Genomic DNA, 13,275 nt, shown 5'->3' on the forward strand with positions numbered 1-13,275 from the left:
ATACATACTATAGTGCAGCATTCAGGTCTAGTCCAGATGTACACAGTCACAGGTAGGTTTATAAGCCTGTCAACACCTGACAGTCTCACAATAACAGTCCACACAGCCCAGTCAGAAACTTACTCTGTGCTTTTTAGATAATGCAATGAAAATATAAAGTGTGCACATCGAATAACAGATATGTCTGTTTTGTATTACCGGAACCAATTATTTAAATAATATGGTGGAATAGTAACCGTGCGTTTATGTGTAAACTTGACATGTAACAATTTCCTTTTTTTCTGTGGACAAGTGTGGACAGAGCCTCAATGTTTGACTTGTAGATTTGATAGTTTTTTGCACTTATCCAGAGGAACGTACTCTTGTACGATGAGGAGCATCAATAAGAATGAACGTATTACTTATTATACTTAAAATATCTTACTTGATACTTTAGGGACGGAGGTAGTAGTATGGACACATTTTAGATTTCAACAGACTGACGAGAGAAGACTGACTGACTGATCTGCAGGCAGGCAGATTTGTAAAGTAACATTTTAGAGAGTAGTTTTGAGGTGGAAGATTCCTGTCCTCCACAAATCACATAAAATCTAATACAGTAACCTACTAACCATTTATTTTTATTTTCTGGCAGTCACACCAATCACAGTGTGTGACTCTCTGGATGATGATCATCACATGTCACTTTTAGCCAAATGCTGTTTCAAGAAGAGCTTAAGTTACCATGTTGAACTTCATACTCAAAATGCACTCATTTGTGACAAATGACCCATGGTGGCTCTGGAATCAAGCACTATAGGATTGATACAGGAAAAATTAAACAGCTGATAACAGTAAAACCACTACAGGGGCTTTTTAAACAACACAGCCTTCCTCTATTAGAGGTGTTCTTTGTCCATGACCTTGTCAGAACATGTGTTGACCCTATACTGAGGTAACTGCAGAAGAAATGCGAGCACTCTCCACAAACACCGGGCGCACGGTTCAAAGAGATTTAGACTAAATCAAACAATCACCAGCAGTCACTTCAAGTACTTGACGTTTATTTTCTGGCAGTGGCACGGGCAGCTACAGACGGATGTGTTTCAGCATGAGCCTTCCTCAGCGCTGAGGGGATCCCAATACACTATTTGTGTATTGGGATCAAATGTGACGGCTTTGAAGAGCAGTCGAGCGGCTGGTTACCACTGCTCTACAACATGTGTTTAAACCATCTACCCGTGTCCCTGAGTGTCAGAGGAACCCAAGCCACAGAGGTAGCTGCTGGCAACGACTTGCTACAGCCAGTTACTAGTGGTGTGATGTCATTTCGTAGCAATGTGGGAAAAGTATGGATCTCACCATTCACTCATCAGACTCTGCTGCAGCGCTGCATCCTGTGCCCAGGGGGCGCTCTTCCCGGCGAAGCTCCTCTCTGGGTTGATCGTGGTGGAACAGTGAGAGCCAGGGCAGGGAGGGATGCTGCCGGTACACCAGGCTCTGCTGGAAGGAACAGCGCAGCTCCCAACACGACCTGGGGTCCTGGGATACAGAGATAAACAGTGTGAGGGTGTGTTACGTGTTAATGCCACGTGACCCACTATGGGGGTCCTGACCTGCGGGTTGAGCAGCAGTGAGGTAGCAGTACCTGTATGCTGTGGGGCAGGGTGGTGTAATGATAATGATAATGATAATGAATTTATTTTTGTATAGCACCTTTCCAAACAAAGTTACAAAGTGCTGAACAGAGCAAGGTTAAAAACAACAACAACAAAGCAATGCAAAAAATAGAAAAACAGTTTGACTACACACATAACAACATTAGAGTGTGTACAGTCACACTTAGTGTAGAGGTAGGTTTTCAGTAGTGATTTAAACAGAGGCACGGATGGTGCTAACCTCAGCTCCACCCGCAGTGCGTTACATAGTATAGGTGCCCGGGCAGCGAAGGTCACCCGATCACCCCGGGTTACTAGGTTAGTGTATGGTACCTCCAGGAGGGCCTTATCTGAGGATCGCTCAGACTTTGGAGGGGACAGCATTTCAAAGATATAGGTAGGGGCCAGCCCATGCAGGGCTTTATAACTAATAAGTAAAATTTGGAGCTCACAGGCAGCCAGTGAAGGGCGGCTAGTATTGGTGTAATATGGTCTCGTTTTTTCGTATTGGTAAGTAATCTAGCAGCAGAGTTTTGTATCAATTGCAGGCGGGATGTGACTTTCTTGGCAAGGCCAGAGTAGAGGGAGTTGCAGTAGTCGAGGCGTGTTGATATAAGAGCATGAATTACCGTTTCGAGATCGGGGGCTGACAGGAATGGCTTGATTTTCGCAATGTTCCTCAACTGAAAATAACAGGATTGAACAACTGATTTTATTTGTCTATTAAAAGAGAGGTCGGAGTCAAAAATCACACCCAGATTACGGGCTGCAGGTGTGACATTCGTGGAAAGGGAGCCAAGTTGTGAGTGGAGGGAGAGGGTTGAGCTAGGGGAACCGAATATAATAATCTCTGATTTTGACTCATTAAGCTGAAGGAAATTTTGGGTCATCCAGTGTTTGATGTCGGAGAGGCAGGCCAGAAGGTGTGAAATATTTCCTGAACCGGGTGTACTGGGCTCTGCACTGCTGTGTCAGTCAGACCTGCAGCCTCCTCCTGGGCTCTGGGCTGCTCTGCCCAGGAGAACGGCAGCTGGGAGGTGAACAGGACCCTCGTCTCAGGCTCCAGTCGGTCGGGTACTCCTCACAGACAGGGGGCGCTATGGGGGCTGGGTCGCTGACCTGGGGACTCTATGGAGAGAGACATAATGAAGGTAAACAACAGGGTACATTAGTTACTAGACAGACACTGATGAGAGATGGAGAGAGATTGGTCTTTATTGATGATAAAAGGTATGCAGGCTTCAGGTAGAAATGTGTTGATAATGTTGTGAACATCTGAATAAAGTGACATTAAAGTTAGGATGCAGAGAAACCCACCTGCAGCAGTGGAGCCTTCATCGCTTCATCAAACAGGGAGTCATCCTCAGAGAAGGACAGAGGCTTCTAAAGCAGGAGGGAGAAATGATAAAGTTGTTTGATGGTTCATTAAAAGTAAAAGTCCTCTTCTACACAACATTGACATTACACCTGACTCTAACTCTCTCAAACAGGAGATAAAGGGTTAATACATGACAGTAATGCTTATTAACAAGATGCTTTTATGGGAAATAGAAAAATTTTCTGTCTACATTTTCTTTACAGGAGACTTTGAAGAAGAACTAGACCAAAGTCGCTTATAATAAGCAGACATGGCAACACTGAGAGTGAGTGTGCAGGGTTGCCAGGTTTTGCGAGAGAAACAAGCAACCAAGTCTATGAAAACAAGCCCAAAAGAAGCAAGCCCTTCGCCCTTTAACCTGCACGCAACACGACCTGGCGCTGAAATGGACAGCTGTTGTTTCTGATGCTGCATAAGCAAATGCTGATTTTGCCTAAAAACAAATGTTATAATAATTGCCCACCCCTATGAATAGTTATAACAGCATGCCCATATATGGGCAATTGGGCATATACTGATGACATCAGGGATCTCCATATGGGAATAAAGAGGACAAGGACTGACAGACACACAGATCTCCATATATGGGCATATCAGTCACATGGTGGTGGCACCTAGGTGTTCAACTCTAGATGTCCGAACTTCTAGTTGCTAATACAGAACGTGGACATTACTTGTTAGACAGTCTGGCTGTCTCTGCTGCACCAACATTTCTACAACTACACATTAATGAGTAAATAGTGACTATATAACTTATAACCTTTGAATCTCTTACAGCCTTTTCTTCTGATGGAGACTAACTTGTGTTGTCACTGTACTGTGTATTACTGTGTGTAGTAATCTAAATACCTGTAATGATGTGGAACCCAGTGGTTCTCATGGGGTCCTTGAGGAGGTTCCAAGGGGTCCTTGAGGTGGTTCGGGGGTCCTTGAGGTGGTTCCAGAGAGTCCTTGAGGAGGTTCCAGGGGGTCTTTGAGGTTCCAGGTTGTGGACGGACAGGAGGAGCGGCCACGGGGAGAAGAGCCGCACGCAGCCCGGGGACGAGTCTCTCTGCGCGGGGCTGCTGGAGGCTTCACTCCGGCCTCTTTTCCTCCTCATCCGCATGATGTCCGCCGGTCGCTTGAAGCTGGGAGAGTATCCGTCCTGTTGGGACATTCTGGACAACTGGTGACACGATGAGATCCAAACAGCAACGACAACACGGTGGCTTTTCTTAATTGTTGTTGTGGAGCTGATTTGTTGTGTTTTCACTCTTCACTACTTGACACAGCTGGAAACAAACATGAATCTATTTAGGCCACTAGGTGGCAGTATAATGCAAGCTAAAGGTACACAGCTGTATCTGTGCCAGTGGTTCTCAACCTGTGGGTCGGAACTCGGAAACCCCAGGGGGGTTTTAGGGGGGTCCCCAGATAGCAGTGAAGTCACAGTGAAAATAGCCGATTCACAAGCTCACAGCCCCTGTTTATCTGTGGAACCGAGTCAAATAAAATAATGCCTGAAAAGGTTGAGAACCACTACCACCATAGACTGTGTCACTGAACCTCAACACCATAGGGCTTAATGCATGAACTAAGTTATGCAAAAAAGCATAACAATTCCATTCCATTTTAATGTTCTCATATGGCTCTATATTTTTTTTCAGAAAATGCATTTTTGTCTAGAAAAATCAATAAATCAAACAAGCTTCATCACAACCAAATAAAACACAGCTACTGTTTAACTAAATGCATTTGCTTCCATGGCCAGTGGGGGGCACTGTGTGCATCTTATAATGGCCTTGGAATTGTGGAGTCATAAATACACACTTACACTGACAGTATCATAACAATAGTTTGACAATCACATGTAAAATCCTGAGTGTTCATTTAACTATTTGGTTACATTTGTACATAGTTGCAAATAGATAAATTCATGGATTTCACTGTCAAATTGGTTTTATTACGTTTTAATGTTCATTTCTGATGATCAGTCAATAAATAACATTTACAACCATAGGTGGGTAGAGTAGCCAGAAACTACATCTAATACTAACAATGATAAGAATTATAATATATTTTTTTCTATGATAAATGCTGCCTTAATATTAGTGATGTGATTTTTATAAATTAAGATGAATTAAGATCAGCAGTAGTGCTGCCAGAGTCTAGCAGGAGTTTCTCACACTGACTGGCAGACTGCAACATTCTGTCTGTCTGTCTAAGTAAACAAAAGCCACCCTAACATATCTAACCAACATTAATATAACCAAAAGACAACAGTTAACCTACAGTAACTCCTAACCATCAAAACAGGTGAAAAAGGGAACAAAATAAAATATAACTCACCCCGACCGAAAGCTGAGTCACTCCAACAGTGCAGAACACAAAAACAAAGCATGGCATGCGTTACGACCCAGGCTAGGGGTCACTAGGTGTAACATAAAATATGGACCCCCTCCGCCTCCTTCCCAGTACCCAAACAGCCAGGCCACACAGGTTTAAAATCCCACAAGTCAAGGATTTATTACGTAATTTAAGATAAAAGCATGTAGGCCTACACATTACCTCAGGGTGGGACCATGAAGTCTTAAATAAACAAAACCTATTCTTACCTGATCAGCTCTGTCTTGACTTCCTTTAAGAACTTTTTTCCCCTTAACAAAGCAGGATATTTTGTATTTATGTAGTTTATGTAGTTTTTGCTCATAGTCCACATTTCATTGTGTGCAGTGTGTGTGTTCTGAAAGCTTTGCTAGTTGAACATCCACTACGTTTTCCTTAAAATGTTTGAGTGTGTACAGTACATTTACTTTAACACTGCATTCCTGGTCACAGTGTGAAACCAGTGGAGAACAGAACTTGTGTGTGTGTGTGTGTCATTTAACTTGCATGTATCTGTCACATGAGCTTGCTTGGGTGGCTCCCATTCTGCCTGTGGTTTCCTGTTTTCAACAGCCATTGAGTTCCTCTTTTCAGCTAGGCAGTTACCGGCAACTTCCTTGTTCTCATGGTTTAGTCTTCGCTACCACAGCTACTCTTGCCAGTAAACAGACTCTTGCTTACAAGGTCAGAGTACCTACATCAATCAATCAGAGTTGAAGCAAACACTTCAACTCTTTAGGCCTTTGTTAATCATAGATTGCCCTTAACTTTTCAATATAGTTTAACTTGTGAGATATTTAAACAAAACAACACAACACATTAACTGTAGATTAATAGAATGACAATAAAGTAAGAAACAACATAATGAGCATGTATTAAAGGTAGGGTAAGTGATATTTTTTGGTTAAAACAAAAAGTATTTTGTTAAAAGGTTAAAATACTATATTCTGATAGTAATCATTGCTATAGAGTGTTTGTTCAGTAACAGATGTCTCCCTGTCTCTCCAGCTCTTTAATAAACAGAAAATACATTTTTCGGTAGGTGTCAAAATCTCAGCCAATCAGGAGAAAGCACCCATTTTTAAGCTTAATTTGTATAGTGTTCCAGTTAAAATTTTGTCTGCTCATTTCTTAGTGTCATCACTTCCAATTTCACTTGTTTAATCTATATCCTGATTGAGTTCTCTGTCCTGGTTGGATAAAATTGGAAATGAAACTAAAAAAAAAAAAAAAAAACTACAAAATACATTTTCTGTTTTATAAAGAGCTGGAGAGACATGGAGACTCTTTATATGGACAGGACACTCTATAGTAACGAGCTCTATCAGAACATAGACCCATTTTGCAATTATTTGAATAATTGCAAATCACTTACCCTACCTTTAAGTTTAGTTTACTTCTCTGAACTCCAGTAACTACATGTACCTCTGCTCTGCATATGCATCCAACCCCACCCAAAATACAAATATCTACCCTAATGTATTGCAAACTAACAAAAACAGAACAAACTAATAACAAAAAGAGAGATCATCCACCTCTACACACCCAAGGCATTACATTATCCAGGATGTTAAACCATGGTCATTGTAAAAACATGACAAAGTGCTGGTGTTTGGAGACTGGCTAGGAGGAAGACATCTGATCAACTGGAGACTGGCAGCTTTACAGTGCAGTCCACCAACACAGGAGCCAATCACCAACAAGCTGCACCAAGTAGAGTTAGCCTGCTGGTAGCCACGGGACCGTACCTATGTTCCCCAGGTTCTATGTTCCCCAGGTTCTATGTTCCCCGCTTTCCTAGGAGAGCGGGGAATATAGGACCTAACCTAAACCTAACCCTAACCATAACCTTAGTGGGGGAACATAGGTCCGGGGAACATAGGTATGACCCCGTAGCCACCTAGCAGAGGAAGACAATACACAGGGCAACACCACACAGGGAAACATACACATATGACCCTATGGGTCATAACAGCATGTTTGCTGGCAGTCTGTTTGAAAACAGAGAGAGAGAATCCTTCAGGAGCTCCTCCACCATCAGCCTGGAACCAATCACCTCCTGGTCACCTCCTACACTCTCAATCACTCTCTCACTCCCTCAGCTCACACACCTGCCACACATCACACTCAACCAGGAGCACCTTTACACAGGGACACAGAAGAGGTGACACATAGGCCAGGCCAGAGGCGGCGTTTCAGAACAACTAGAGGGTGGCAAAAAAAGTGACCACTTAAGCCTGAGTTAATACATTTAGACCTGAGACCCATTCTAAAAACACCCTCTAAATACTAACCTACGTTTTCAGAAAAACTTATATTTTTTAATTCAAAATAAATGAATAAAAATCATGTTGCTATATATCGTCTCTGTTGGGTGGAAACTGTGGAAAATGTCCAAAACTGTTAATTTTCAGGATTCAAATTCAAAAGTATCAAAAGTCTCAAAAGCAGCAGATCTACAAGCAGATCTACAACAGATCTACAAGCAGATCTACAACAGATCTACAACGCGCCGCGTTTCAAGCTTGTAGATCTGCTGCTTTTGATACTTTTGTGTGACGCTGTAGTTAGTATGATCAAGTAGGGCGTTAATTTAGTAGGGCGTTAGTGAGATGGTGAGATAAGTGGTTTCTGCCTGACAGCAACAATATATTGTAACAACTAAAATGACACTGATGCTTTCCCGGATTTAAAAGGTATGACAACAAAGGTTTTCCAGGCCTGAATGGGTTACAAAATAGCAAAAATAGCACATGCTCACACAATGCATTGTTGTGAGAGTGTAGATCTGCTATTTTTGAAAATAATGTACATTAATTAAAAGTTTTTGTTTTTTTAGTTTGACCAAACAGGGAGGCCAAGTTTTAAAGTGATTAATGAATGTATGTGTAACGCTCTGTGCTGAAGACCTTAACAGACAGTGCCTGAGTTCTGAATTGTAACTCTTAAACATGCAACTATAAACGTATAGTATTGATTATATGATGTGACTGTTATTTGTACGCCTGACAGACAGTATCACATTAAACCTGTAACTGTTAACCTATTTTAAAAGGACAACAAGGTAAGTATAACAAATTGTATATTTATTCACCAGAAGGCAAGATAATACATAATACTGACCTGAACTTTTAAATGTTCCCTTTATAAGGGTTAATACAGCCCTTGAAGGGTCACAAACACTAAGTGTTACCCCCTGTCCCTAACCTAACTGTCTCCATTTAGGAATCGCAGTACAGCACAATATACCAGGTAGGTTCAGAAACCCACATACCCCTGTTTCATTATTCCCTGTAAATAGTGCCAACATTACATAAAAGGTATGAAATACTATAAACAGTGCAGTGGCAACACACTGTCAACCATGTAAACCTATGAACTAAGCACTGTATGTTATGAAACAAGCAACCACCTTTTAATTATACCTAAAGAAATGATACATACATGATACTTTAGACAATACCTTCTATTCACTAAAGGGACTTAGAATTACACACCCACAGAATACCTTGTACAGTAGTGTGCCCACTTATAAACAAATAAAAAGTCGGCATACACATTAATAAAATAACCCCGTTGCAGGTCTGATCAACGCTGGTGTGCAGTGAGAACCGAGTGGAGAAGCCTCTTCACTCTGTGAGCCGAGAGTCAATGGGTTAACTTAACTCACCCAATGATAACAGTTCAATGTCTCATTGTCTCTTACAGACGTTCCCAACACAGACCGTTCCAGTGGAAAAGATGACTGGTCTCTCCCACGACACCAGAGGTGCACCCAGCTTTTCCCTGTGGGTCGCAGGGTGCTCTATCTGGTTCTCTGTAGACTAGTCCTCGTCTCCACAAACGAACGCAGTGTCCGAAAGCTTAAGAGATTTGATGTTGTGGGGGAAAAGGAGCAGACCTAGTATGGGGTACCCGGGCAACTAGGGTTTAAGTGGTTATGGGCCCACTCAGCCTATAACTACACAGTGCAGTGCTGCTCTGCAGACACTAATGAAACAATCCATCAGTACTGAGAAGTACTTTTAGACAAACCATCGCTGTGGGTGTGTCAGCAATATTCAGCTGATAACATGCAAGTTTGACTAATGACAGCCACATCTACCCACTAATAATATGAATTAATACTAATATTATGCTATAAAAGAACAACAACATTTGGCTTAACGTTTCTCTTGTCTTCGTCTCCAGGTGGTTGTCAGGAAGTACCGTGGAGGGAGGAGTTTACCAACACCTGCCCCGCAGAGAGACAGATTGAGTTTGCGTACCTGGATGTTGCTAAACGAATAAAATAGAATATACGTGTATATTCATCCGGAGTATTTGAAGATGTGACAGAGGGAGGACAGTTGGAAAGAGACATTTGTGTTGCACACCTGGATATCACACAATGATTCAAATAGAGGCAGCAGTAAAATAAGGTACAATGAGTACAGGAGATGAACATTCTCCACTAAAAGATGTTGTCATTTTGTTGCCCAAATAATTGCTATAATTATTTGTTTTGGACAAATGGGAAAATGATTAAGGGTGTACATAGAATGTTTGTAGCTACATCCAATACTAAGTTACAGTATGCATTTTTTTGTTGAGGTATATTGTGGTGGTTTGTTAACCCAATAAGAGTGTCATTTTTAGATTTCTTTGGCTATTCAAAAATAGGAGATATACAAGCTCATAGCGCGGCACAAAGTGCCGCTCTATGAGCTTGTAGATCTGCAATTTTTTGTGAAAATCGTGAAAATGTGTGCAAATCTTTTTTTTTTTTAACTAAATTTTTATCCCACAATTTTGTAACCCTATTTTTTACACCCAGTGCCAATTGTCTATGCAATCCTGGGCACTACCTTCCCTCTGCCAACCTAGGGAGGCCAGGGCCGAGCTCATGCCTCCTTCAATGCATGAGAGCCAACTGACCTTCTTGTCACCTGACAGGGGAGAGTTTCCCTGGTTGGACGTAGCGCGTGGAAGGAACACGTTATTCCAACCAGTTCCCTTCCCCTCCATCAGGCGCCCTGGCTGGCCAGGGGGAGGCAGTATAGTGACCAGGATTACTGCATGTTTTTGTGAGGGTACCTACCCTAGGGAACACGGGGAGAACATGCAAACTCCTTTGAATATATATATTAGTTTTTTAAAGCAAACATTTGTAACTAAAATCTTTGCTTCTGGGGGGTCCCTGGAACAGCATATTTTGAGATGGGGGACCGTGTCCAAATACATATCATTGTTGGGGTCCTTGACATGAAAAAGTTTGAGAACCACTGATTATAGCAACATACAGTAAGTTTAAAAATCAAGTTTCATGATTTTAAAAAACTTGTAGATCTACAAGCTCGTAGGGCGGCACCGAGTGCCGCGCTACGAGTTTGTATATCTGCTATTTTTGAATAGCCCAAAGAAATCTGAAAATGACACTGCCTTATATCTGACCTGTGTCAAATGTCTCAAATCATGAACACAGAGTCCGATTGCCATGAAACATTGCTGGCCCACAATAACCTACCTGCCCTGGCGGAGACCTGTGCTCCGAGGAGCAAATATTTTATATCTATTGATAATTCATAGCATGTGTGTGGGACTCAGTGTTGATTGGCTTAGCTGGTGTTCTGCCCCCTCTCTCAATTTTCAATGACAACTTATTTTATCTTTGTCTTTGTCTGGTGGGGCACAACCACCCAGACACTTTGATATGAATCATTTGACACCAGAGTTCAAGTTGTTGTTCCTCTACACTCAAAAACACTTAAACCTTAGCGTCCGCATTATGTTTGGCTTTTTTGGGCGAACAGATTTGGCGTAGAGGGAAATACTAGCAGTCCTAGTATAGAGCCCTGGGGGACAGCGGTCAGCTCAGTATAGGCTATAGGGTTTCAGTGGTTTTAAGTATGGCAGAAGGGAAGAGCTCTATGTATGAAATAACTGTATTGGTCATGATGGAAACCATTCCACCATTTTGAGTGGTATTCTGCCATGTTGAGTGTTCGGTCCATTTTCAGTGTTCACGACTAGACGAGTGACTAGACGAGTCCGTGTGGCTTTGTTTTTGTGTTTGGAATATATTAATCTCTATAACCAGATATCTGCATTTGAACACAGGATCTAAAGGCAAGGGACAATTTCTATTTTTTATCAGTGACATAAATCAGTCGGGAGCAGTTTGGGTTGGCGCCCCAGTCTGTGTCTTCCGTGAGGAAGAAGCCCAACAAATCCACGGTGAGGCCTTTGGGAGGACCATTCAAGTAAGACGCAAGGGAGCCTGCAGTACCACCACGGGTCATGGTGGTCATTGCAGTACCATCACGGGCCAAGACACCATCACACCAGAATGAAATGTTTGGAGCAGGGGAGTCTGGTGCAACGCTCAGGTCCTGGACCTGGTGAGACGAAGGAGGAGCCCGGCCAGGAGTCAACCCACAGAGCCTAGTCCCTCCACGTGCCAGAGCCTCCCCGAGTCCCGGCAGAGTATTTCCGGAGAAGCGGACTGAGTGGCCCTGTCTTGCCCTATAGGACTGACCGTGGGTAGCTACTGGGACGTAAGTCGAGGCTTGATCAACCTTGGCTGGGTCACCTGGGGGAGGGTGTATGTTGCGAGACCCGAAACATCCTATGACCCCAGGCTACAACACTGATGATACGTCCCAGGTGCATCCATGTGATGTTTTTCGTTATAGTTATTCTATTTATAGTGGCTCATAGGAATTTATAGACTACGTGACAACCAGGAATAGACTGGTGACCACCGGAGAGTCGGGTGACAGCCGGAATCTAGACGGCATCCGGGAGCAGTTTGGGTTGGCGCCCCAGTCTGTGTCTTCCGTGAGGAAGAAGCCCAACAAATCCACGGTGAGGCCTTTGGGAGGACCATTCAAGTAAGACGCAAGGGAGCCTGCAGTACCACCACGGGTCATGGTGGTCATTGCAGTACCATCACGGGCCAAGACACCATCACACCAGAATGAAATGTTTGGAGCAGGGGAGTCTGGTGCAACGCTCAGGTCCTGGACCTGGTGAGACGAAGGAGGAGCCCGGCCAGGAGTCAACCCACAGAGCCTAGTCCCTCCACGTGCCAGAGCCTCCCCGAGTCCCGGCAGAGTATTTCCGGAGAAGCGGACTGAGTGGCCCTGTCTTGCCCTATAGGACTGACCGTGGGTAGCTACTGGGACGTAAGTCGAGGCTTGATCAACCTTGGCTGGGTCACCTGGGGGAGGGTGTATGTTGCGAGACCCGAAACATCCTATGACCCCAGGCTACAACACTGATGATACGTCCCAGGTGCATCCATGTGATGTTTTTCGTTATAGTGGTTCTCAACCTGTGGGTCGGGGTCCCCAGGGGGATCCCCACATGATTTTGGGGGGGTCCCCAGATGACAGTTACAATTTAAGGACTTTTAAGAAAAGAAAAAGAAGAATACCATTACTGCTTCAAAATAACCAACAAACTATACTATAAAAACTGGTCAAACATAAGCCAAATTGTCAAATAATATAAGAAAGAGGCAACATTAGAGGCAATATAGCAGATCTACAAACGTATAGATCGGCTATTTTAACAATATTTATCTGTGGAACCGAGTCAAACTAAATTGTATGCCTCAACTCATACAATTCCAAGTGCTTGTCAGGGTGGGGGGTCCCCAGTTCAAATATTATTTTGGGGGGGCTCACTGCCTGAAAAGGTTGTGAAAAACTGACATAAATGACAGTTTGATGTCAGATTTGAGAGGTTAGAGCTTCCAGACTGAGACACATCTTTAGAACTCTGATTTGAATCATTTTTAACCACCTATGAATGTGGTTCAAACCTGATGAGCAAAAGTTTTCATGCGTCAAATCATATTTGGGCGGCCAGTCTGAACATAACCAATGTGTCTTGTGTGAAAATAGTCCTGGC

General features: G+C 43.0%; 3 protein-coding genes across 3 annotated transcripts in view; all 3 read right to left on the reverse strand.

Moving 5' to 3' along the window:
• The window catches only part of LOC308080269 (protein downstream neighbor of son homolog), a 34,763-nt gene extending 28,937 nt beyond the window's left edge, over positions 1–5,826 (reverse strand). The window contains exons 1-3 of the mRNA XM_080422063.1: positions 3,865–5,826; positions 2,955–3,020; positions 1,342–2,765 (exon numbers count right to left, since the gene is read on the reverse strand). Coding sequence (XP_080278189.1) covers positions 1,342–1,352 — 11 coding nt within the window. The 5' untranslated portion in view covers positions 1,353–2,765; positions 2,955–3,020; positions 3,865–5,826. The remainder of the gene's footprint in view (positions 1–1,341; positions 2,766–2,954; positions 3,021–3,864) is intronic.
• Positions 1–13,275, reverse strand: part of LOC308080255 (NACHT, LRR and PYD domains-containing protein 3-like) — a 126,622-nt gene that overhangs the window by 62,302 nt on the left and 51,045 nt on the right. The window lies entirely within an intron of this gene.
• LOC308080272 (uncharacterized protein) overlaps positions 1–13,275 on the reverse strand; it is a 117,945-nt gene that overhangs the window by 28,937 nt on the left and 75,733 nt on the right. The gene's annotated exons all lie outside the window — the stretch shown is intronic.

The sequence above is a fragment of the Gymnoscopelus braueri genome, assembly GCF_963280865.1.
Source record: "Gymnoscopelus braueri genome assembly, chromosome: 24".
Taxonomy (NCBI): domain Eukaryota; kingdom Metazoa; phylum Chordata; class Actinopteri; order Myctophiformes; family Myctophidae; genus Gymnoscopelus; species Gymnoscopelus braueri.